Source organism: Drosophila pseudoobscura, chromosome X (assembly GCF_009870125.1).
Source record: "Drosophila pseudoobscura strain MV-25-SWS-2005 chromosome X, UCI_Dpse_MV25, whole genome shotgun sequence".
Taxonomy (NCBI): domain Eukaryota; kingdom Metazoa; phylum Arthropoda; class Insecta; order Diptera; family Drosophilidae; genus Drosophila; species Drosophila pseudoobscura.
Genome location: NC_046683.1, coordinates 7,914,564 through 7,937,119, shown reverse-complemented (window position 1 = coordinate 7,937,119; position 22,556 = coordinate 7,914,564). Strand labels below are relative to the sequence as shown.

At 47.5% G+C, this 22,556-nt stretch overlaps 3 protein-coding genes across 7 annotated transcripts; all 3 read left to right on the top strand.

Annotated features, from left to right (window-relative positions):
• The first annotated feature begins 747 nt into the window (after window positions 1-747).
• On the top strand, window positions 748-3,426 carry LOC6901708 (protein vreteno-like). The gene is made up of 6 exons (XM_002134340.3): window positions 748-1,129; window positions 1,195-1,611; window positions 1,713-2,538; window positions 2,596-2,780; window positions 2,857-3,050; window positions 3,121-3,426. Exons 1-6 carry the CDS (start codon window positions 825-827, stop codon window positions 3,279-3,281), a joined length of 2,088 nt encoding a protein of 695 aa, XP_002134376.2. The 5' UTR covers window positions 748-824; the 3' UTR covers window positions 3,282-3,426.
• Window positions 3,427-3,732: 306 nt separating this feature from the next.
• Window positions 3,733-18,181, top strand: bif (protein phosphatase 1-binding protein bifocal). Of its 4 annotated transcripts, none has more exons than XM_015186567.2 (6): window positions 3,733-4,177; window positions 5,430-5,715; window positions 6,059-9,051; window positions 11,146-11,319; window positions 12,295-12,619; window positions 13,694-14,303. In XM_015186567.2, exons 2-6 carry the CDS (start codon window positions 5,448-5,450, stop codon window positions 14,272-14,274), a joined length of 4,341 nt encoding a protein of 1,446 aa, XP_015042053.2. In that variant the 5' UTR covers window positions 3,733-4,177; window positions 5,430-5,447; the 3' UTR covers window positions 14,275-14,303. The 4 variants fall into 4 exon arrangements, with proteins under 4 accessions (XP_015042053.2, XP_033239962.1, XP_001355084.4 ...); XM_033384071.1 differs by lacking the exon at window positions 13,694-14,303 and adding an exon at window positions 16,212-16,622 and having other exon boundaries at window positions 3,738-4,177; XM_001355048.4 differs by lacking the exon at window positions 13,694-14,303 and adding an exon at window positions 17,094-18,181 and having other exon boundaries at window positions 3,739-4,177.
• A 1,222-nt stretch (window positions 18,182-19,403) lies between these two features.
• Cyp318a1 (Cytochrome P450 318a1) lies at window positions 19,404-22,318 on the top strand. Of its 2 annotated transcripts, none has more exons than XM_002134341.3 (7): window positions 19,404-19,759; window positions 19,824-20,015; window positions 20,069-20,269; window positions 20,668-20,737; window positions 20,810-21,119; window positions 21,179-21,713; window positions 22,000-22,318. In XM_002134341.3, exons 1-7 carry the CDS (start codon window positions 19,594-19,596, stop codon window positions 22,182-22,184), a joined length of 1,659 nt encoding a protein of 552 aa, XP_002134377.2. In that variant the 5' UTR covers window positions 19,404-19,593; the 3' UTR covers window positions 22,185-22,318. The 2 variants fall into 2 exon arrangements, with proteins under 2 accessions (XP_002134377.2, XP_015042054.2); XM_015186568.2 differs by lacking the exon at window positions 22,000-22,318 and adding an exon at window positions 21,789-21,909.
• Window positions 22,319-22,556: the final 238 nt, after the last annotated feature.

Sequence of the window (22,556 nt, the reverse complement as noted above, 5' to 3'; positions counted from 1 at the left end):
TCCACGCTCAGATACGCGCCTGATCTGCCGGAGAAACGAGTTTATCTGTCGGATAAGACGACACAATGGAATCCAAAAACTGGTTGGTCCACATTGCCCTATACCACTGATAATACGAATAGTACTACTACCAGCTAGAGTGTATCATATACATACTTATACATATATGTACGTTTGTATGTAAATTGGGGCCTTGCCTTGGAAACATTCGCTTTTAATTTCGACAACACGTTTCAGACACATTAATTTCGGGGGGCCGTGAACTATAGTATAAGGCGAGATTAGAGTATACCCAGAGATCGGGCGACACCACCCCAGCATCAGTCGATTTCCATGTGGTGGTTCGATGTCGAGTCCGTGAAAGTCAGTCAAGGTGCGCGCACAATTCAAATTCAAATACGGGCCAAGCAGTGCTGCCAGCCCATCGTGTTTAAATAAAGGGGGCTTAAATGGGCTACGTCCGGTATATTTACGGTATATTTAAATATTAACGGTTTTTCTCCTACGATTTATTTGTTTGACCCTTTTGCCAAAAAAACCTTTTTTAGACAAAATCAAACAATACAAAGTATTTAAATTAAGCCAGTAAAGCCGATATATAGCTAGTAATATTCCACGGAACATAAAAATCGAGGAATATAGAACTTGAATTCGTCAGTATATTTACGATATATTTTTTAAAAAAATACCGTTTATTTTGGTTTATTTCTGAGGGTCAGACGGTATATTTTAACGATAAGTCCGCGGTCACACTGGCGTTTACAGTTATTTCAAAAAATTCTGCATTCTGCGCTTGCTAGTTGGTTTTTTTTGGTTTGTAAACAATGGATAAACTTTTAGAGGATTGGTCAAATTGGAATCCCATGGCCTTGGATTATTCCAATAATTATGACGATGAGTCTGGCCAAAATGTGGTTGAGAAAGCGCAAGTACCATTGAAGCCGAGCGACATGCGTAAAATAAAGCAAACGGGCACTGCGAACGCCGAATATCCGTATCTGGTTCTAAGCAAAAAAATAAGATTTATTTCCACGTGCTCTGTGCTGAATTTCTTTGGCCAAAGTCATGTCCGCAGCATCGACTTTAAGGCTAATTCGGACAGATTAACAGTTTTCTTCAATGACTTGGGGTAGGTAGGAATGGCTGTATGCGAATCCATGTTTGCTAAATGTGCACATTTTTATCTCGCTGCAGCTCCTTAGAGGCTGCACACTGCCAACTGGAAGAATTTCCTTTATTATTGCAGTTGCAACGAAGCAGGATCGGTGGCGGGGAAAATGCCAAGCCCATGGTGAGCGCCGCCAACCAATTACCCGAGCCAGCACTAGTGCCAACTGCTCGGGGCCCAATCGACTTGAAATCACGCACTATACAAACTTCGGCCAGCGCAAATATGCATCCAGAGTTCATAGTAATGCCAATCGTGGATTCTACGTCCTATAAGTACGGCTCTCTCCTGCCAATTAGAGACGTGGAGAAGCGCTATAAGAGTGTTAAGTTCGAGCATAACTTGGAGCGCCACGGGGCCTATATACTTGAGAAACAATATGAAGAGGAAATGTTGACCAAGCCGCTGATCGAAGAGCTTCGTTTTGGGAGAAAATTTTTGAAGTAAGTAAATAAAGGCCTGTATCAACGGGCAAGTCATTGGTCTGGCATGTCGTTTAAACAGACCTGAAACGTATGATTTTGTACAATACTCAATTTTTCAGGAACACGGATGTAGATGATGTGGATGAAGATGATAACGAGTGGATAGATATGTCTGGATACGAAAAATGCGTGGCCTGCAACGGTTACACATCCACTGTGTGTAAAATTTGCGATATGCCCTTTTGCGATGCGTACTGCTGGAGCATTGTCTCCCAGCAGCACGATAGCAAATGCGGCAGTGGTCAGAAAGTGGATATTAATGATGAGAATTTCAAACAATTAATTCCCAAGTCTGGTTTGCCGTCAAAAAATTCCATGGTCACGATTACTGCCTTCGAACAGTCGCATATCGTGTATGTGCGCCCGGCTGATTTCCTTTCTGAACTGGCCTACTACCGCGTGCTCGCTGAGATCAGGAAGCATGGCAAAGATGTACCCAAGCTTGCCCAGCTGCCGGTCTGTGGCCAGATGGTCCTCTATAAGTTCGAGGGACAAGTTGTACGGGCCATGGTGCTGAATGTTGACAATCCGAAGGACATTTGCGTAGTCTCAGTTGATTTTGGCAGCGTTGAATACACTGATCCGGGTAACCTGTATCAGTGCAGCTCTTATTTGAGTGAGTTGCCGCGCTATGCTGTTCCTGTGAAGCTCCGCGGCGTACCAAGGCGCGCCATAACCCCAACTTTGCGGGATGTTATGTACGCAATGCAAGGGTCCTCCACTACTTTTAAACTAAGGTACCACAGGCACGAGTACGACCATAAAAACAAAATGCAGATCGCAGTGCTATGGTGTATGGAGGAAAATAGAAACATTAACAGCCTGCTTAAGAAAGTTATAACACCCGTGGAACCCGCTTTAAATGAGCCCGGGATCAATGAAAATGTAAGATGTATAGTTCTTTTAGAATTACGGCTTTTTAAAATTTGAATTTCTCATTAGTTTCTGCCGCATGTGGCTGAGCCACCAGGGAAGAACATCTACTTGATTGTCACGGACAACTCGTTCCTAAAGTATGGCATCATCTACTGCACCCCCGTAAAATTGGGAGTCGAGATCACGAAAATGCAGCTAGCGTTCCAGGACTATGGAGAAAATATTGCCAAAGCTGTTACTTATGCCCCTCCGTAAGGACCCAACCGGAGAGAGAGAGATAGAGAATTGCTAGAGCAAATCCTTCATCAAACTGAATTCTTTTTGCAGGAAAGGACAATTGTGCGTTGCCAAATACATGGGAAAATGGTGTCGCGGCGTTTCGATAGAGCTTGTCGGTGATGGCTATCCCAGCATCTTGTTCCTGGACTATGGAAATATTGTGCCGACCCATGTGACGGATATCCGTGCATATCCGCAGCAGCTAACATACCCCGTATTGACTACGGAATACGTTTTGATAGGTAATTGAGCGAGTGCCTCAATACAAACCAATATCAAAGTTTATAATTTCTATCTGTATCTCGTGCTTAGGCGTGCCGGAAATCCTCACCGATGCGCAGGTCAAGCGTCTCGAGAATCATTTCGCCTTGGGTGCCTATGTGTCGTGCGATGAAATTGTGAAGAATGAAGAAAACAACTACTCCCTTCGCTTTGATGATCTGCAGAACATTTTATTGCTGCCAAACTACTAGTATATTGTACAGTTTCTGTGCACAAAGACAGGGCCTAATGCCATATAATTCCATTATATACAGAATTTCTGTATAAATCTTCAATCTTAAAAACAATAAAGAATAAAAAAAGGCTTTATAGGTTTTCCCTATTTTTCATACACACCAAAAGCTTTATTTTGTACAATCTTTTTGCCATTTGTAAATTTGCGCCGATCTAAAGCCTCAACTGGTATACCGTTATATTTTATCGATAAGACCACTCGCGCCTGCGACGAAAAAATGAGTCGCAAATTTGAATGGGCTATAAAAAGGGGTATGGACAACAGGCAAAACAAGACAATGCAAATTTCACGGCTGGCACGGACCTTACCTCGCGTGTGTGGAAAACATACCTTGAACACAAAGTCGGTTTTTTTTTATATTGGGTATGTTCATGGTATATTGGGAAAATGGGGTGGATTTTACCCTGCAAGCGTTGGCTTTTCTTGGCCGTGTTGCCTGTGCCCACACCCTCTTTTTCGTTCCATTATGTAGAAATTGTGTAGTAACCGTGTACCGTGTAGAGTTTTTTTTCCATAAAAAAAAAAAACGCGGCTTAATGCAATTTTTCGATGCTCGTCTGCAAAACATGCATTTTTGATGAGGAAAAAGAAGGAGAGACAAGTGCAGTCAGACACACATACAGTGACAGTCGGACCACAATTGCAGTGCCGTGCGGGGTACGAAGAAAGTGCGCATTTCACACAAAATCGCCGTTCATTTAACCGACCTTATTGATAGTTATGTGCATACATACACGCATGTACACATACACGGGCTAGAAAAACCAACCACCATCGCACCGCAGCCGCAGCAGCCCCACCAACAAACAGCATCGCTCACCCACAGGAAGAGACGAGGAGGAGGAGGCAAATGTAAGAACTATTTGCTGTAAATTTCATTCATGAGCCGCCGCCGACGCCGCCACCGCCGCTGCTGCTGCTGCTTCTCATCAACAATAACTGTTTATGTGTGTAAAGAGCGCCCGGCTTCCCCATGGCTGCGGCCTAGGGCCCCTGTCTAATAGTTATTTTTTGTGTGTGTTTGTTGTCAAGTGCTATTTCTTGTTCCGCTTCCAGGGTTTTGTATGTCAGAGTTGGGTGCTCTCTATTTTTTTTCTTTTTCTAATTTTTTTTTGCAAAGCCTGCATATGCATGTATCCGTGTGTGTCTGTGTTTGTGTGTATAATTGCATTCTTGCAGCTCATGTTTTTTCTTCTGAAAAAAAATCGATAGCGCGTCGTCGGTTGTTTATTTAATGCTTCGTCTGCAATTTCCAGCCCCTTTCTCTGGTTCTCCATCTCCCTCTCTCTCTCTCTCTCTCCATCACACTCCCGCTGCAGCTGTAGCAGCTAGCAGCGCACCCCTTTTGGCTCAGCGCGCGCGCACACGCACACATGAACGCAGCCACAATGCACAGTTATACACAAACACACCAGCGGACCAGATAGCAATTCCAGTGATACGGGAAATTAAAAAATAATCAGTTTTTATCAGTGGTATGCAAAAGCCGAAGAACGAAGAAAACAATACCAACAACCATCTTTGCCGTGGCCATAAAAACAAAACAATTGGCCGTGGAGGGGTGGGGTGGCGAGGGGAGGGTTGGGGTTGGGGTTTAGGCAAAAAAAGAGTTTTCCATTTTCTCTCGTTTCTTCTGTCTTGTGGCAGTTTTTTTAGCAGCGGAAATATTGGGGTTTCTTGTCTCGCGCCTTTGCTTCTTTTCTCCAACATTCTTACATTTTTTTTGTTGTTTTTGTAGCTTGGGTTGTGTTCGTTTGTTTTGTGTTAATGCAGAAAATAACGGTTAATCCAATTAAGCAAACTAAAACGAGAATCGTCGGCCAGGTCGAACTGTGGATGCCCTAACACACGGCTCGAAGCGAAGCTTCTCCCCCACTCTTCCAATGATGCACCCCGCTGGATGGGTGGAGGCCTATGCTCCGCTGCGGGCAGTGTAGCGCAGCTCCAGCTCGACGGCCAGTCCGTCGCAGTTCCAGTCTCAGTTTTGGTGGGTGCGCGGCCGGGTCAAGTCTTACATAGGAAACAGCAGTAGCAGCAGCGGCAGCAACAGAAGGGAGGACGTGAACGTCATATCATGCTCTAATGCACATAATGCCATTTGCAGTGCTAAGGTCACCAGAGAATGGAGTCCCAGCCGAAGCGGCCCTCGTTGCATTTAGTGGCAGAAGCTGGATCAGGATCAGCCGTGGGTGCTGCAGCCACAGCTGAGATGTCGGGCGCATTTTCCCCCACCTCGGGCTTCCTGCCGGACATGCCGCAGTGGAAGAAGGACCTGATACAGCGCCGCAAGACGAACGTGGCCCGCACCCAGGCGGCCGCCTCCCCCACAGCTACGTCCGATGTGGATGTGGCCTTGGGGGAAACAGGAGGAGGAGGAGGCGCCAGTGCAGGTGAGTGTTCGATGATGTCTCGCAGCTTACACAATCTGTGCATTAATTGTGATTGCAAACAGTGTGTTTTCTGTTTTCGTGGGTAAACAATAATTGCCAGCTGTTTGTTATCTAAAACGAAATCGGTAATTCCATTTGAATTAGCCGCGCTCAGCTATCGATTGCGCCTGAGTCAGCAGCAGCCCTGTGCTGTGTGTATCGATATGTGTGTGGTGTGTGGTGAGTGTGTGCGCACAGGGTTGCCTGATCACTGCGGAGGGGGTGGTGGGTTGGCCGGCAGCGGCAGAATCGAATCTGAAATTGATATGGAGATTATAGCCTATTCTGGTCCACTTCTTTGCAGAACCGACTGCGACTGAGGCGACGATCACTAGTCAACCACAACAGAAGCCGCTGGCAAAGAGAAATGTAAGCCAGACAGCAGCAGCAACAGCAACAGCACATATACAAATGCAAACAGCGCTTAAGACTACACCAACAGAGGAAAAGTCTGAGAAATCTTTTATTGGAGGTCATCATACCCAACAGCAGCAGCAGCAGCAACAAGGCAAAGACTCGTCAGCAGCGTTGGCCTTTTCAATTTCAGCTGAAACAACGTTTGGGCCACAAATACCAATACCAATACCAAAGCAGCGATCAAGTTTATTTAACACAAGAAGTCCATCAACAACAACAACAACAACAGCAACCAGCAGCAACAGCAACTCCAGCAAGGAGCCAGAGATTCTAAATTTGGATCTCAGAGAGCGTGAGAGCGAGCAGCGGGAGCGTGAGCGAGAGCGAGAGAGCGAACGCGAGCCGGGAGAGCAAGTTGACTCCATGGTGAGTTGCCGCTCTCGCGGCGGCGGTGGTGAAGTTGAAACTGGCACAGCGGCAGCAGCGACAACTGGAGCATTAACAGCTATCGACGCCAGCAGCGGCGCAGCGCCAACATCGTCGTCGTCAGCAAATCACTTGCAAACGAAACTTGGACAGACCGTTTCAGAAGGGGCTCCCAATCAGACGAGCTCCACCGCGAAAGAAAAAGAACTGCAGGTAGCCGCAGCAGCAGCACCAGCACCAGCACAGTCGTTGGTTCTTGTTGATAATAAAAACGGTTCGAAGACAAAGCTCATTTCCGATAAATTGCAGAGCAATAAGTTTATAAAACAACAGCAAGAACAGCAACAGCAGCAGCAGCAACAATTGTCGCCCACCAAATCAACGGTAAAACCGACAATGGTCGCCATGCAAGAAATGAAAAAGACAACAAAACAAAATGGCCAACATCGTCACATCGCGAAGAGCAGCAGCAGCCACAGCCACAGCCACAGCGGCGACCCAGAGGCTGCCTCCGGAGTGGCCCTGCCGGAGCTGGTGGACACCGGCGAGGACCTGAGCTACGGCCCGGGTATCGTGTCGAAGCTGCGGTGCCGCTACCTCAGTCTGGCGCTGCGCGAGTCCCACCAGCAGAACCAGAAGCAACGCCTGCAGCGCTCCACCAGCCTCAACACGCTCCTCGATCGCGACGACGATGAGGAGGAGATGAATGCCAATGCCGGTCTCGAAGTGGTCTCGACCCGGGCCAAATCCACACCGCCGCCGATACTGGGTGCGAAGCCGACGATGCTTGGGGGCGGTGGCTACATCAAGGGCGCCCAGGCGCCTGTCCAGCGTCCCGTTAGTCTGGGCACCAATGGAACAACCCCCGCCCTGTTCCCGCTGAACACCGAAGATCCCACAAAGCCCACCAACGGAGGAGGAGGAGTGACCCGATCGCGGCACTTTAAGCGCGGCAATGAGGTAATGAAACGGGCCCGCTCCGTGGAGGCGCTGCTCTGCGAGAAATCGCCGTGGAATACGCAAAGAGCCAGCTACCAGGCGACAAGCATGGCCATGGCCATGGCCACGACACCACAAGCCGTCTCCCCGGGCGCCGCATCGCCCACCTGCGTCACCATCGAGGACAAGATCCACAATGCCCGCGAGCGACTGCACAGTGGCACGGACCCGGCGCCGCCCAAGCGCCTGACCTCCATTATCGACGACACCGAGCGCCCGCCCCCGGATCTGGTCAAGCAGACGCTGAAGATGTTCGAGGCGAGTGCCAATCGCCGGCCCCGCGCCACCCACCGCTCCAACGGAGTGGGCGGTGTGGCCAGCAAGGTGGCCAACTACAAGTCGATCCTCAAGGAGCAGCGCCCGACGGCACCCCCCGTGGCCAGCACACCGCCATCCCTGTCCCGGCGTGAGCCCGGCCAGAGTGTGGGTTTTGCTGCCTCCACCCCCAAACAGGCGCCCCGCTCGGCATTGATCTCCGACAGCATCATCAGCAGCAGCAGCACACCCCATCCGCATCCCGATATCATTCCCCGGCAGCTGGCCAGCGTGGTGGACTCGCCCGTTTCCGCGCTGAGCCTCATGATGGGACGCATCAATCTGCAGGAAGCGGATGGCGAGTCAACGGTGGCGGCGTCAGCTGTGAATGAGAGCTTAGTCAGCGAGGCCAGAGCAGCGACGGCATCGGGAACGGGAACGGTAGCAGTAGCAGCGGCGGCGTCGGCGCCAAACAACGAGGCGAACTGCGCATACGAGAATGAGAATGAGAATAATGCCAGGCACGATGTTGGCAACGATGGGGATGACGACAACACCACCAACGACAACAACCGCAACGACAGCAGCGACAACAATGGGCACGATGGCGATAATATGGGCGCGGCAGGCGATAAGCCTAAGCCCCCCACATGCACAGCAACGACGACGACGACGGCGACGACGGCGGCGACAGCGGCGGCAGGAGGAGCCCAGCGATCATTCGTTGCCACGATCGAGAGCGCGCACGTTCCCAGTGGAAGTAATATCGCAAGAAAACAACTGAACAACAGCGAGACGGGATCGGGATCGGGATCTGGGATAACGACAACAACAACCAAACAGATTGGTGTGATACGGCCGCTCTTCAATAGCAGCAGCGGTACGACACAGCAGCTAACCAGTCGCGAGATCGAAAAGAATCGCATTAATGAGATGAAAAAGTCCTCGGCTCTGGCCAACGATGGCAGCTCCGGTGCGGGTTCGCCCATAACTAGTCTGGACACGGTGATAAATACGATACGGGATGGCAGCGAAACGGACGCGGCCACAGCCTCGCCCCTGTGGACACTGCGAAAGCTGCGTCACGGCCATGCAGCCGGTAGCAATTCTGGTCATCATGCGGCAGGAACGGCGGCCACTTCCAGCCATTCCACGGAGAACACCTCGATGGTGTTCAATTTTTCCAAGAGCAGCAAAGAAGTGCCCGACTACATTGAAAGCGATGTTGTGATCTACAGGCGTAAACGGGAATTGCCAAAGGTGAGTGTGTGCATTAGTGGGAGTGGGAGGGGGAGTGGGAATGGAAGTCCCGTGCTCTTTTGCATGATAGTACCAGGAAATGGGAGTGGGAGTGAGAGCAACAGAGGGGTCTTGTCTTCATTGCCTTTCCCTTTTAATTGGAAAAAGCGTCCTCTCATTCCCTTGAAAAGTGTCGCCTTATCAGAGCAGGTGTGTGCGTGTGTGTGTGTGTGCGTGGGTGCGTGGGTATGGAATGCGGCGCCCTTGCGGATTATTCATACTTAATTACTTTGTGAATTATTATTTTCTTGATAATAATTTGGTTGCTGTCCCCAATATCTTTTTGTTATTATGGTTTTATTTTTCCATTTGTTTCTCTGTTTTTTGCTGTTGTTGTTTTTTTTTGTGTCATACGGCAGCCATACCATATAAACAAACATACACAGACAGACACACAGAGGCAGTCGTAGAAGAGCGTCGCGCAATCGGGTAGAAGGGAAAGAGAGCAAAGCAGAAGCTTACACACACACAACACACACACACACAGCCAGCGATCATGCGCATTTCGAAAGTTCAACTAGGCAGAGCGAGAACAACAACAAAAGCTTTGTACCTCGGAGCTTGGATACTCTTTCCCAGCAGCGCAGCGGCGGCTCAAATGTTGTTTCTGGTTCCCAGGCGAACCACTGGTGTGTGTGCACACAGAATACATACACTCTTTGCACTCTTTCATTGATCTTCTGCCAAGAGTCAATTAGAATTTGCCTTGAATCTCTCATTCTCCGATCGATGGATATGTACACACATATGTCTATACATATATATGTATACATATGTATGCATGTGTGATTTCCCAGACGTTTTTTCTTTGTTTAAAGCAAAATGCAAGTTTTGTCTCTCCTTCGTCCCTGGCTCCCAACTCCTCTCTCCACTCCATTCCATTCCATTCTTTTGCCTGCAGTTTTTGATTACATTGAGAAAGAAAAAAGTCAAAGTCTGCGGTGGGGTGGGGGGGAGAAGGGAGAAAACCAGTTTTTATATCCATATGTACAACCACATAAAGATATTTCTACGTTTTGTTCTTTGCTTCCTGCAGCTGTCCCATGGAGACAAAGATTATGCTCAAGTACATTATGTACATCTGTACATATATCTATATATAGTATATGCCTATACATATGTAGCTTTAGTTTTCAGAAGGAGGCTCTTTGAATGCCTGGACAGGGTCGGGCATGCAAGGCTTGAGACCTGAGGCTGCTGAAAAGAGCGACCGCACAGCTGTTTCTTTTGCAGCCATATTGCGATTGCCCTCTCTCGCTCTCGCTCTTCGCTGTTTTGCTCTCTCAGCTTTGACGGCGGCTTTAGCTTCCAGCTTCAGCTTGAATTGAGTTGAATTCTTCTTCCGCCCCGTACCCCACCCCTTCCCTCCCGCACACCCAAATTTCCACCGGTTGCTGTTGTTGGCAAACCCGTTTAATGCCGTGTGCCGTTCCGTTTGCTCTCTCGCGCTTTGCCTCTGCCACTGCCTTTGGCTCTCAGCAATATTATTGGTGTCTTGTCTTCCATCCTTCTCGTCTTGTCTCTCTGGAAATGAACTCGATTTTTGTCAATTCTTTTTTGATGCCAGATTCTGTATGCCGCTGCCTTTGCGCTTGTTCTCTTTTGCTTTTGCTTTTTCCCTCCGCTGGCTGCACTGCATTTTATTATGCTTTGAAGTTTCGTTGTCTCTTTTTATCTGCTTTCGGAACTGCTTTTATCTCTTGTATTTTTTTTTTTTTTTTTTTTTTGGGGCCTGGCATATGGATTGAGGGGGTCGGTCGGCCACAGCCAGAAATGGGGCAAACGGGAATGGAAAGGAAATAAAACGGGGACGGGGACGGTGACAGGGACAGGGACACAGTGGGACGGGAAGGGAATGGAAGGCCAAAGCCATTAAGGCATCATCCATCCATATGTACATATATTCCGCAGGGCATGAATCACATAATGATGATGAAGCTTTCCATGAATTTCACTTTTTGAACTCATTTTCATATATACAAACATATATATTTATTTCTTTGTTTCTTTCTCTTGTTTTTCCCCGCCCCCTACCCCTCTCTGATGCCACAACAGCCAAATGAACCCGGCTTCGTGTTGCTGGGCGATCTATCGGTGGAGACCTCCACGGATACGGACTACGACGACTACTCCCTGTGCCCGCCCTCGCCGTGCGACGTGGAGTTCGAGAATGCCAACATTGTGATCGATGGCAAGTCCAGCATACGCCAGAAACCCAAAGAGTCAACGGTGAGTACACCTCGAGTACACAGATCTGTGATCTGTCGATGAAGTCATATCCTAGATATACCCGCACAAATATAGCCAGCGAGAGAGTGAATCAAACCCTCGGGAGCAGGGGGGACTCCCGTCTTGCATAAGGATTGTCCATGATTTGGCATAGATCGAGACTAGTAGCACACACAGTAGATCCATGACTCAATTGCGGTATCAGAGGCCCCCGACCAAAAGATACCATTGGTTCTTTCTTTTTCCAATTCAGTTGACTATTTTTGTTTTGTTTTACCCTGAATGTGGGATAAGATAAGATTATTTTCCATATATACATACCTAGAGTGTGGTGAGGGGTCGTTTGGGGGTGCTATACAAATGCGGTATTTGTTTTCTATCGAGTGAGAAAATTGGAAACCAAAATGGAATTCCACCACGAATTTTGAACGGTTCGAAGGAACACAAAGCATAGCCAAAGCAGAGCAGAGCAGAGCAGAGCAGACGACGATAAGACCGGTCTATGAAACGGGAATTTATGCTGTACCCAGTGGCATGCTCTCCCGCTCCCTCACCCCCACCCTCTCCCTCTCACTCTCACTGTAGACTCCTTATCGGTTATCTGCCATTAATCAAACTGCATTAGTTTTGGGCTTTAGTTTCTTTGGGATTTGGTTTCCTTTTTGTTTCAATATTTCAATATTTTCCGGGTGCGTTTCATCAAATGTGACTGATATGATGGTCGGTCGGCCCAGTTCTTGTTCTTTGGACACATGTTCACAGAAATTGTAGGAAATGTGAAACCATTTTTTGTGCGCCTCCCCCCCGATAAGGAATGTAATGTCATTGCTGACTGACTCACTAATTGGGGATCGATAAGGGTTTATAAGCGGATGAGTAATGTCGCAACGATGTAACATACGGCTGTCTGTGTGTGTCATCCTTTTTTTTCGGTTTTTGATCTTATGTGACTAATCCCTTTGTATCCTTGTACAGTTTCGCGTGCAGTTTAACGATACGTTGACGTCCACCTTCGAGTACCCATCAGAGGCATCGATGATCGTCGACGATCCGCCCTATGCCGATCCCTTTTCCCATGTCAGCAAGCATCACCAGCTGCTGTTGGCCGAACAGATGCAGCTGCTCCAGCACCAGCAGCAGGTGCAACAGCAGCAGCAACTGCAGCATCATCATGTTACTGTAGACGAGATCATTGAGCTTCCCACATCGACGGTGGGGCACAATAACAAATCTGGCAGCGCAGGCGGTGGCGGTGGAGGCGGCGGCGGCGGGGGCAATATGCTGGGGAATTTACCGTTGGGTAAGTAATATCGGAACGGATTGGATATCAACGGATATCTACCCAAACGATCCTATATGTATATGTGTATATGTGTGTATGCGTGTGTGTGTGTGTGTGTGTGTGTGGCATGCAATAAAAAAAACCTAATGGAATGGAGAATGGCTTGCTGTCTATCTATCTCTATCACACACACACTCTCTCTCTTTCTCTCTCTCTCTCTGTCTGTTTTTTGTACTCTTTGTTTGTCTCTCTTTCTCTCTCTCTCTCTTTTTTGCCTGCCTTGCCTTTTGCCTGCGCCTCTGTCTTGTCCTTAAATTTGAGTTTTAAAAGCTGTGCTCTTGAGTTTTTTTCTCTCTTTTATACTATCCATCTATCAATCATTATCATCTGTGCATCAATCATACATATGTATGTCCTTGTGTATATCCTTTGTGTTCTTCTACCCTCATTTTATTTGGTTTTGTTTCTTTAGTTAGCGGGAAAGAAGGGGCATCTCTCCCCCCCCACACCAGAATCCATCAGGAATGATCTGTGTTTTGTGCAATTTCCAGATAAACCACCACCACCACCCAATCAGACGATCGGTGACTCTGTCACCGTATCCGTCTCCGTCTCAGTGCCACCATCAGGTGGTGGTAGTAGGGCAACTGCCATTCGGACAATGGGCAAAGGCTGCTGGCCGAAGCTCCGTGTCCTTGGCTCAAAATTTCGCAAATTAACAAGACTCATCAGGTGGGTGTAGAGAAGAGCCACCCTGTTTAGCTACAAGCTACCAGAATACCAAATACCAGAATACCAAATACCAGAATACCAAATACCAGAATACCAAATACCAGAATACCAAAGACCAGATACAGTTCCAAGCTCTAGCTGCAAGCTCAAGCAGATGCCAGCACCCGTACCTGCCCCCTAGACCATCCCCCAGCTATATATCTCTCTCTCTTTCTCTCTCAGCCTCTCCATAGACCAAAAGCACAGCCCCCTCTCTTTCTCTCTGTGCAAAAACCCCCCAAAAAAAAAACCAAACAAAACTCAAAAAAGTACTCGAAAAAAGGCAAGGGCATTCAATTTCGCCTCACGCATATTTTGCAGATTACCCAAGTTTAGGGAGGGGTATTATCTTGCAACAGTCGCCACAACAGCAACAGCAGGAGGAGCAGCAACAGCAGGATCAGGAAGAACAGCAGGAACAGCAGGAGAAGGAGGAGAAACAGCTGGAGTTGGAGCATCAGGAACTAGAGAAGCAGCAGCAGCAGGAGGAACCAAAAACCGCAGCAGAATCACGGCCGCCATCAAAAGCCGAAATCAAGCTCCAGCAGCACCCGCAGCAACAGTTCCAGGCGCAGCGTAGGGCACGGCCATCGGTTCTACTGAAGCCGCAGTATGCCTGCTTCCTGCAGAACGAGACAAAGCTGACACAGCCACCGCCAGCGGTTGCATTCAAGCCCAGGAAGGCGGCCTCCTTCTCGATAGGAAACCATCATCAGCAGAGTAATTATGAAATACCCGCTAGCAGAAACAGAACCACAGCCACCAGAAGTGGAAGCCAGTGCAGCAGCGATGCCACACAGTCGCGTCGTCGCCCGAGTCTGCCGTCATCGCTAGCCTTACCCAATGCCAGTACAGCCCTGCTCCAGGCACGCATACCGGGCACCACGCTCTACTATGTCTGAACCAAAAGCGAATCGACAGAAACCAGAACAAAAAAAAAAACTCAACACAAAATAAAAAACAAAACAAAAAAATGCAAAATACATGCTCCACACGCCTCCAAGCCTCCAAGCTCCAAGCTTCCAAACTCCGTTTGACTGCAAAGTGCCAGCGAAACGTAGGCATTGCCCAAAAGCTTTACTCTCATATATGTATTAATAAACCTATTAAAACTAGGCTAAAGATCCAACAAAACAAAACAAAACACCCCCCCGTTGAAATGTGTGGTGGCTATTTGGTGAACCGATCCCGAAATCCTTGAAACCGCTTCATAACGCGAGAATGCGCGCTTGGCCTTCCCAACACCTTCCCTTAATTGGTTGTTGAAAACATAAAAACAAACCCGACTCACTTCCATAACTCAATGCGGAACCAGGAAAACAAATTGCAATCCGAACACAGAACAAGAACAACAACACACACACGAAAACAAATACACAGAACACAGAACACATAATCCCAAAACACTCGATAGAGGATCCAATCGAAACGTTTGCTTTCCCATGTAAATACGATATGATACGATATGTGATGCGAGGAACGCAACTGTTCGAAGACTGGAAGAATGCAATGGAAATGATGATGTTGACCCTCTGGTCAAGGAGAAGCTCTGAACGAAAAGGAATATCCTTATAGCTACTAACAATCCCCACACCCCAAATGATCTAGAGGCTAAAGAACCCACGAACCCATGATAAACGGATCAAGTTCTCCCTTGTACTATGATTATATGTGATGCACTGCTAGAATATACTACTGCCCGAGTGAACGATTAGAACGCTTACCGTCTAACCTTGCTCTGAACCACTGACTGACTCACCGAGTAACTTGTTTGAAGGCAAGCCAGAAGACAATACTAGTATATACTGAATCATCCAGCCGATGAGTAGAGAAGGATCCAATGATGCTCAATACAGCTTAAGTGAGCGAAAGAATGCACTTCCCCATGCGCTATAAAGCAGTGATGCTTGATGATAGCTTTTGATGCCTTTTTGTGTTTAGTAACATATGACCATACAATTATGTACCAAGATGTGTTCTCTCTTCACTGAGTCGGTCCCAAGAATCCAACAACAAAGTACACAGTCTTTGGCGAAGCAAAAATGACTTGCTTTTCGGTCCCAAGAATCCAACAACAAAGTACAGTCTTTGGCGATGCACAAATGACTTGCTTTTCGGTCCCAAGAATCCAACAACAAGTACAGTCTTTGGGGACCCGCAAAAGTCGGTCCCAAGAAAGCAAAAACAACACTTTATGGTCTTATTTTTTGTTTTTTGAGTTTTGGATTTCCAAATTACCAGACACACAGATGGACAGGACAGTGATCTTATGATAATGCATGGAAAAACAAAAAATCTAGAAACTCCCCCTACCACTAGCTGACTTTCGTCAAGTTGAAAACTGAACGAACAACGAACGAGCCCACCGACTGCTGGGAACAGCTGTTGTTGCTAAATGCAAAATGTAAATGTTGTTGTAAATGTTGTGTGTGTGTGTGTGTGTGTATTGCGGGGTATTCGATTTCATTTGTATGTGGGTGTGGGGTGTGGGGGAGTGGGGGGTGGGTGGGTATAGTATTGCAATTGACACACGCTTTTGCCTGGCACGCCGCTCAAGCATACTCGCTTCTCGCTCTCGCATTTCACACTATCTCTTTCCTTCTGTTTCCACCCACACACGTACGCTTCTCATTTCCCCCCAATACAAACGCACACACACACCTGTATATTTTGTTGCTGTTGTTGTCGTTGTTGTTGTTGTCTCGTTTGTTGTTTGTTTCGTTTGCGTTTGCGTTTGCGTTGCATTTCCCGTTGGTTATTCTTTCCTATTGGACTATTGGATCGCTCTATGTATTTTCTAGTTTTCTATTTTGTTTGTTCATACTAATTTCTTTTGCAGATATTATTTAAATGTAACATCATACATAAGCAAAGCAAAAGTTCGTTGTAATAATATCTATATATGTATATGTGTATATCAGATATACCTACATATATGTACATGTATATGTATAAATGCGTGTGTGTGTGTGAGACAATTAAACTAAACAAGAAACCGTATAAAAGCAAAAACTAAAGCAAAACCAAAAACCAAAAGAATAAGTGGCAAAACAGCGAATGACTGTGGCTCCAATGACGACGAATGCCATAAGACAGAAAAGAAAAAAAAAAATATGAAACCACACACATCACAAATTAAATATGAATTAATGAACAGAACGAAACGAAACAGAACAAAAATTCAATAGAAAAATCTGCCAAAAACCAATGATATCTGCAACACACACCAATCACCTCTAACCAAACCAAACCAAAAAAAAAAAAATAACAAAAACAATATGCACTGCTCTCTCTGTCTGCTCTCTGTCAGATGGCAACGAAGCCTAAAACTAATCGAATCCAAACTAATCGCCAATTCATATTACTTCCCAAGGTAACTAACCCCAGATTAGACCACACTCAAACACACCACACAGACACACAGCACACACCTTTGGCACATCCTCATCCATCGTCACACATCTCTCATCTGATCCTCAATCTTCATTTGCCACAGATCCATCCATCCATCTATCCATCCATCTATCCATCCACAAACAAAAGAAACCTCAAGCCCCTCACTTTTTTATATATCTATATTTTTATTTTGATTTTTTGTACATTCTTTGGTGCCACTTTTTAATTACTGTACTAACCACCTCAAAAAAAGAATAAAAAAAAAAATCTTGCAACATTTTGGAAACAATTTTAGATCTCGACTAATCTTTGTTTCATTTTGCAGGCTCTACGGCACTGGGCTTTTATACGCCCATGAAGGCCTCGCCGATGGACAGCCTCTTCCAGCTGGGTGTGACGCGGTACGCACTGCCCGACAGCAGCAGCAGCAGCAGCGGCAGCGGCAGCAACAACAGCAGCGGCAGCAACAGCAATAACAGCAGCAACGGCTGCAGTCCAGCCGGTGGAGGAGCAGGCAAGGCAACGACAAAGCTGTTCAATGGTAACGGCAGCATTGTGGGCATCGGCGAGGGTCTCATCAAGGACGGCGGCAACTGCGATGAGGAGGATGCAGCGGCGGCGACAAATGGAGCCGGCGGCAAGAAGTTGAATTGCGATGCGGACGGAGAGGAGGACGACTACCATCCAACGGCGACGCCCGGCGGCGGAGTTGTCTATAGCGAGGGCACACAGAAGACAGATCTATTGTACTGATGGAACGAAACACACACAGCTCTCTGGAGGAGCTCTCCCCCTCTATCTGTAGATAGAGATCTATGTATGGCTCGTTAATGCTATTCCATTCCTCCATAAACATCATCCCATTATAATATCCCTCCCCCCCCTTGTGTGAAAACCGTGCGCTTAGGTGAAATATCAATTTCAGAAATACGGCAGACAGAAAAACACAGAAAGATACGTATATATATATAGATATTATTTGTAATTCGTAAGCCCTAGATACGATATGGGTGTATGCGTGTGAGTGCGAGTGTGCGTGTGATTGTATGCGAGTGTCTTTATATAAATATATATTTGTTTTTTTTTTTTTTCTTTAACTTAATTACGATTATTGTAAATGCATCGATGATGGCACTTCAGTGAAGGAACCAAACACCACTTCGAGAGTTGTTCCATATTGTATTTGTATTTGTATTCCATTTACGGTATTTTTTATAGTAAATATACAAGAAGAAGACAAACGCCAAGAAACAAACTAAAAAGAAAAAACTTGGACATTTTGCCGAACATAATATAAACATTGTAAACAACGAGAAGTTGTTTCACCAACAACAGAAACAGAAACGGAAACAACTGAAAGTAACCCCGAGCCCCGCTGCAGGGTCTAACATTAAACATTATACATATAAATCCAGATCAGATCAGATCAGATCCCTAAGAATCAGAGCGACACGATGATCCCCCCCCCTCCATTTCCGTATATCCGATATCCGATACACACTTCCAATTTCCCGATACGAAACCCGGAAGAACAAGTAAAGGAAAAATGTAAACATTTGCCTCATAATTATTATTACACATTTAGCGCTTACATACATATTTTTTACAATTGTATTCCGTAAATAAATATAAATATATACAAATACATAAAAAAACGATTCAAACGCAACCGTTGAATCTCTAAGAACCACACAATACAGGGTTGTAAGCGCGGTTCAGTGTTGGCCAGCTGCCTGGCACTTTCCAGCACTGTCGCAGCCTCAAAATTACAGAGCAAAGAGAGGGATACTCTATGATCTAATGTTAGGGCTCTGGCACGAGCCTTCTCTCTCTATTCGAATAGTATAATGATTAGGATTAGTTGTGCTTGGCAGGGTTTCGCTGCGCATCACCCGAATTGGATGGATACGTGGTTCCTTTGATAGCTAAAGACTTCTTATATTCATGTAAGGTAAGGAATGGGGAAGGCGCCTTCGGAGTGTAAGTTTGTCTCATCCTTCTTCCCATTCTGGTTGCTTTCAAGCTGGTTGGATGATACCTTATAATATTGGACTATACCCACTTTAGGAGTAGTAAAGACAAAGAAATTTTATGCTCGACATACAGACTGGGACCGAGAGGCGGCTCCAAGCATTGCCATGCATCAACGTGTATTGTTTTTGGTTTCTTGGGACCGATGGGAGAGATGAAGCCGTTTAGGCCGCGTAGAGAATACGCGTGACTGTACCCTGAAGCACATTTACGGTACAAAAAGAGTAACGGATAGGTTGTGGTGTGGTTTTTGAATAACAATTGAAGCCACACACAAAGATACACCGAATAAGTCCAGAGAATTGACAGATTGATTGACTCATCAACCCTTTTAAGACAAAAAGACATTAAAAAAGAGAAGCCCCGAGAAAGGTAGATATTTGAAATGCTTATAAATACGAGTAAAAGCTCTCTGTACTCCCTTTGAGCTCTCGACAGCTTCTTCTCCAGGATGTGTTGGTTTCCACAGTTGGGGTCCAAGTGCATCCAAGGGCCCATACAAAAGACAACTCGGCTGATCGTTTAAGCACTCATAATGCTCATGAGCTCACTCTCTCCATTTGCCAAATAATAATACATAATAATAGCTGTTCGGTTCGTCAAAGTTCGGCAGTTGTTTGCTGCTGGCCCAACAGTGCGGTTGCTTTTTGTCTACGGCTCTACGAATCGGAATTGAATTGCTAAGGAAATTTGTAAATCGGACAAACGCGCGGCCAGCACGGGAGCTGCCTATAAAGCACCGCATTAGGCCAAGTAGAAACACCAGACCCCAGAGCCCAAAACCAGAAACAACGATGCACCTCTATGTGGCCTTGTGGGTGTGTGGCACGGCTCTGGCTCTGCTGCTTGGCTGGCAGCAGCGCAAATGCTGGCGGCTCATCTGGCAGCTGAACGGTTGGCGGGGCGTGGCCCAGCAGCCGATCCTGTGGTTCCTGCTCTGCATCAACCTGCATCCAAATAGTTGAGTCCTCCAAACAAAACAAGTACCCACTGTACCTTGATTCTCGAACGATTCCAACGACAGGCATACTGGAGCGGGTGACGCAGATGAGGAAGTACTTCCAGAGACCGCTGGCCATCCTGGTCGGTACCCGGGTGCTGGTCTACATCGATGATCCCGCCGGCATGGAGAGCATACTGAATGCCCCCGAGTGCCTGGACAAGACCTTCATGCAGGAGGGGTTCTTCGCCAAGCGCGGCCTGCTCCATGCGCGCGGTAAGTGATTGCCAAACCCCCGCGAGTATCCCTAATCCCCGATGGAATTGCAGGACAGAAGTGGAAGCTACGGCGCAAGCAGCTCAATCCCGCCTTCAGTCACAACATTGTGGCCAGCTTCTTTGATGTGTTCAATGCCGTGGGCAACCAGATGGTCGAGCAGTTCGCCTCCCAGCCACATCTACATGGTCGGGCCGTGAAGTTCACCGATGCCGAGGATATGCTCAGTCGTGCCGTACTGGAGGTCTCCTGCCGTAAGTAGCCCCACAAAACGCATTGCGGAATAGACTCTCCCCGTCCAATGTTTTCCTGCCCTTCGCGGTTCGACACGTTTGCCCCGTTTCCATGCAACGCACGTAATCCGAAAAACACCCATCCCACGCACATACTTTTGTCTATAAATTATGAACGATTGATCGTGGTTGGATGTTGGCTACCAAAAAGAGGGAGAGAGTGCAATTTCCTAATGGCCATCATGCAGTTAAAGCCAGAGTTCGAGTCAGAGTAGGAGCAACGCTACACTTCGAGTCGAGGCTCACGTAGCTCGACATCAAGATAGCCTCATCTCTATGAACAGGCAGGAAAAGCCCACAGTTGTTCTCGACTTTGCAGAGTAAAAAGTCCTGCCTGAAATCCTCGTTCCCTTTTCCAGTGACTGTCATGGGAACCCCAACGAATTTCACCCAAACGGATGACGCTCACATCGCCTCCAGCTACAAGCGGTGAGTAGCCATGGGACAGATAGGTAGCCCCAGGATCAGGGCAACCTCTTTGATGCCTTTCCATTCGCACAGGCTGCTGGAGATCTCGGCCATCAGAGTGGTGAAGCCGTGGCTGCAAATCGATCTGCTGCACCGCCTGCTGGCCCCCGAGCTATACGCGGAGGCGGAGAAGTGCAACCAATTGCTGGTGGAGTTTGTGGCTGGGATTGTGCAGAGCAAGCATCGCAATTGGCAGCTGCGGACCGCCCTCAGCGAGGGTGCTGGCGAGGATTCAACCGCCTGGCAGCGGCGCATCTTCATCGAGCAGATCTTCCAACTGGCCGCCAACGGGGAGCTGACGTTGCAGGAGATCGAGGACGAGGCCCAGTCCATGGTCTTGGTGGTGGGTAGCCCCTTCGACCTAAGGCAGAACCACTAACCACATCCCCTGCATTGTTGCAGTCGTTTGAGACGGTCTCCAACAGCATCATGCTGGCCCTGCTCTGCCTGGCCACCCACAAGGGCGACTGCCAGCAGCGGCTGCGAGCGGAGATCGCAAGCGTCTTCCCGGGCCAAGGCCAGGGCTCAACTCCGGATGCCCCCCATGTCGGCCTGGAGCAGCTGCAGCAGCTGCGCTACCTGGATGCCTTCGTCAGCGAGGCCCTGCGCCTGTTGGCCACTGTTCCGATGAACCTGCGGCACGTCAGTCGGGACTTCCAGCTGCCGGGACGCGAGGCCGTCGTGCCTCAGAACAGCATCATCGTGCTGGACACCTTCAACATGCAGCGCGAAGAGGAATGGTGGGGCGACAATGCCAAGCAGTTCGACCCGCAACGCTTCCTCGACCAGGACGATCAGCCAGATCAGTCGCCGGAGGGCGAGGACATCTCCGGATCCTCAATCCCCAAGACGAATGGCCAACAGAAGCAGCAAAAGCAGCAGAGGCGCCACTCCTACAGCTTTCTGCCTTTCTCCAAGGGACTGCGCTCCTGCATTGGTAAGTGAAGATCTATCTCCGAGGATCCCAGATCTCTAGACGAATCCACAATCCTTATTTTGCTTACCCCTTTAGGAGTTTAAGAGCAGCCACCTTAAGAGTTTCACAGCAGCCATTTCCTAGCATCCACCTCTGGAAATCTCATAGCATCAACCTTTTTTAGCTTCATAGCAGACACCCTCGATAGTTTCATTGCAGCCACATATCATTCCCCTTCATCCCCTCCCAGGGATATTTTTGGATCGTAACTTTTTTCACTCTTCTTTTTTTCCCTACTGCCCTACAGGCCGACGGTATGGGCTGTTCATCATGAAGGTGTTCCTTGTGAAACTGATCGTGGCCTTTGACTTCAGCAGCGACTTCCAGCTGGACCAGCTGCAGTTCGTGGAGAATATCTCTCTGAAGTTCAACAACGTCGATGACATCTTCCTGGCCATCCAGCCGCACCAGCAGAACCAGGATGCAACCTAACATACCACAGGATTCTTCATTATATAATACGTATCATAAAATGATGGTTTTTTTTATCTACATATATTTATCATTTATGTGGTTTAGCCAATGTGTATGGCTTCAGAAATAAATTTAGGCTAATTTGTATATCCTCTAAAGGATTCATTTATATATCTGACATATATCAGTAAGCTTTTGTTTGTCCAAAGATTTTAAATCTTCCGCAATTCCGCAGCATCCGTTCTCTCGATATACAAATGATCGATAGTGGGTCTTCTCTGTGGTCGGATTGTTGCTCCGTGGTGGTCTGGGGGCCTAGGCAGCGCGGAATAGTGGGCCACAACTGCGCCAAAGGGCGCCGCTGGTCTTCAAAACGGCCGCCACGGAAAA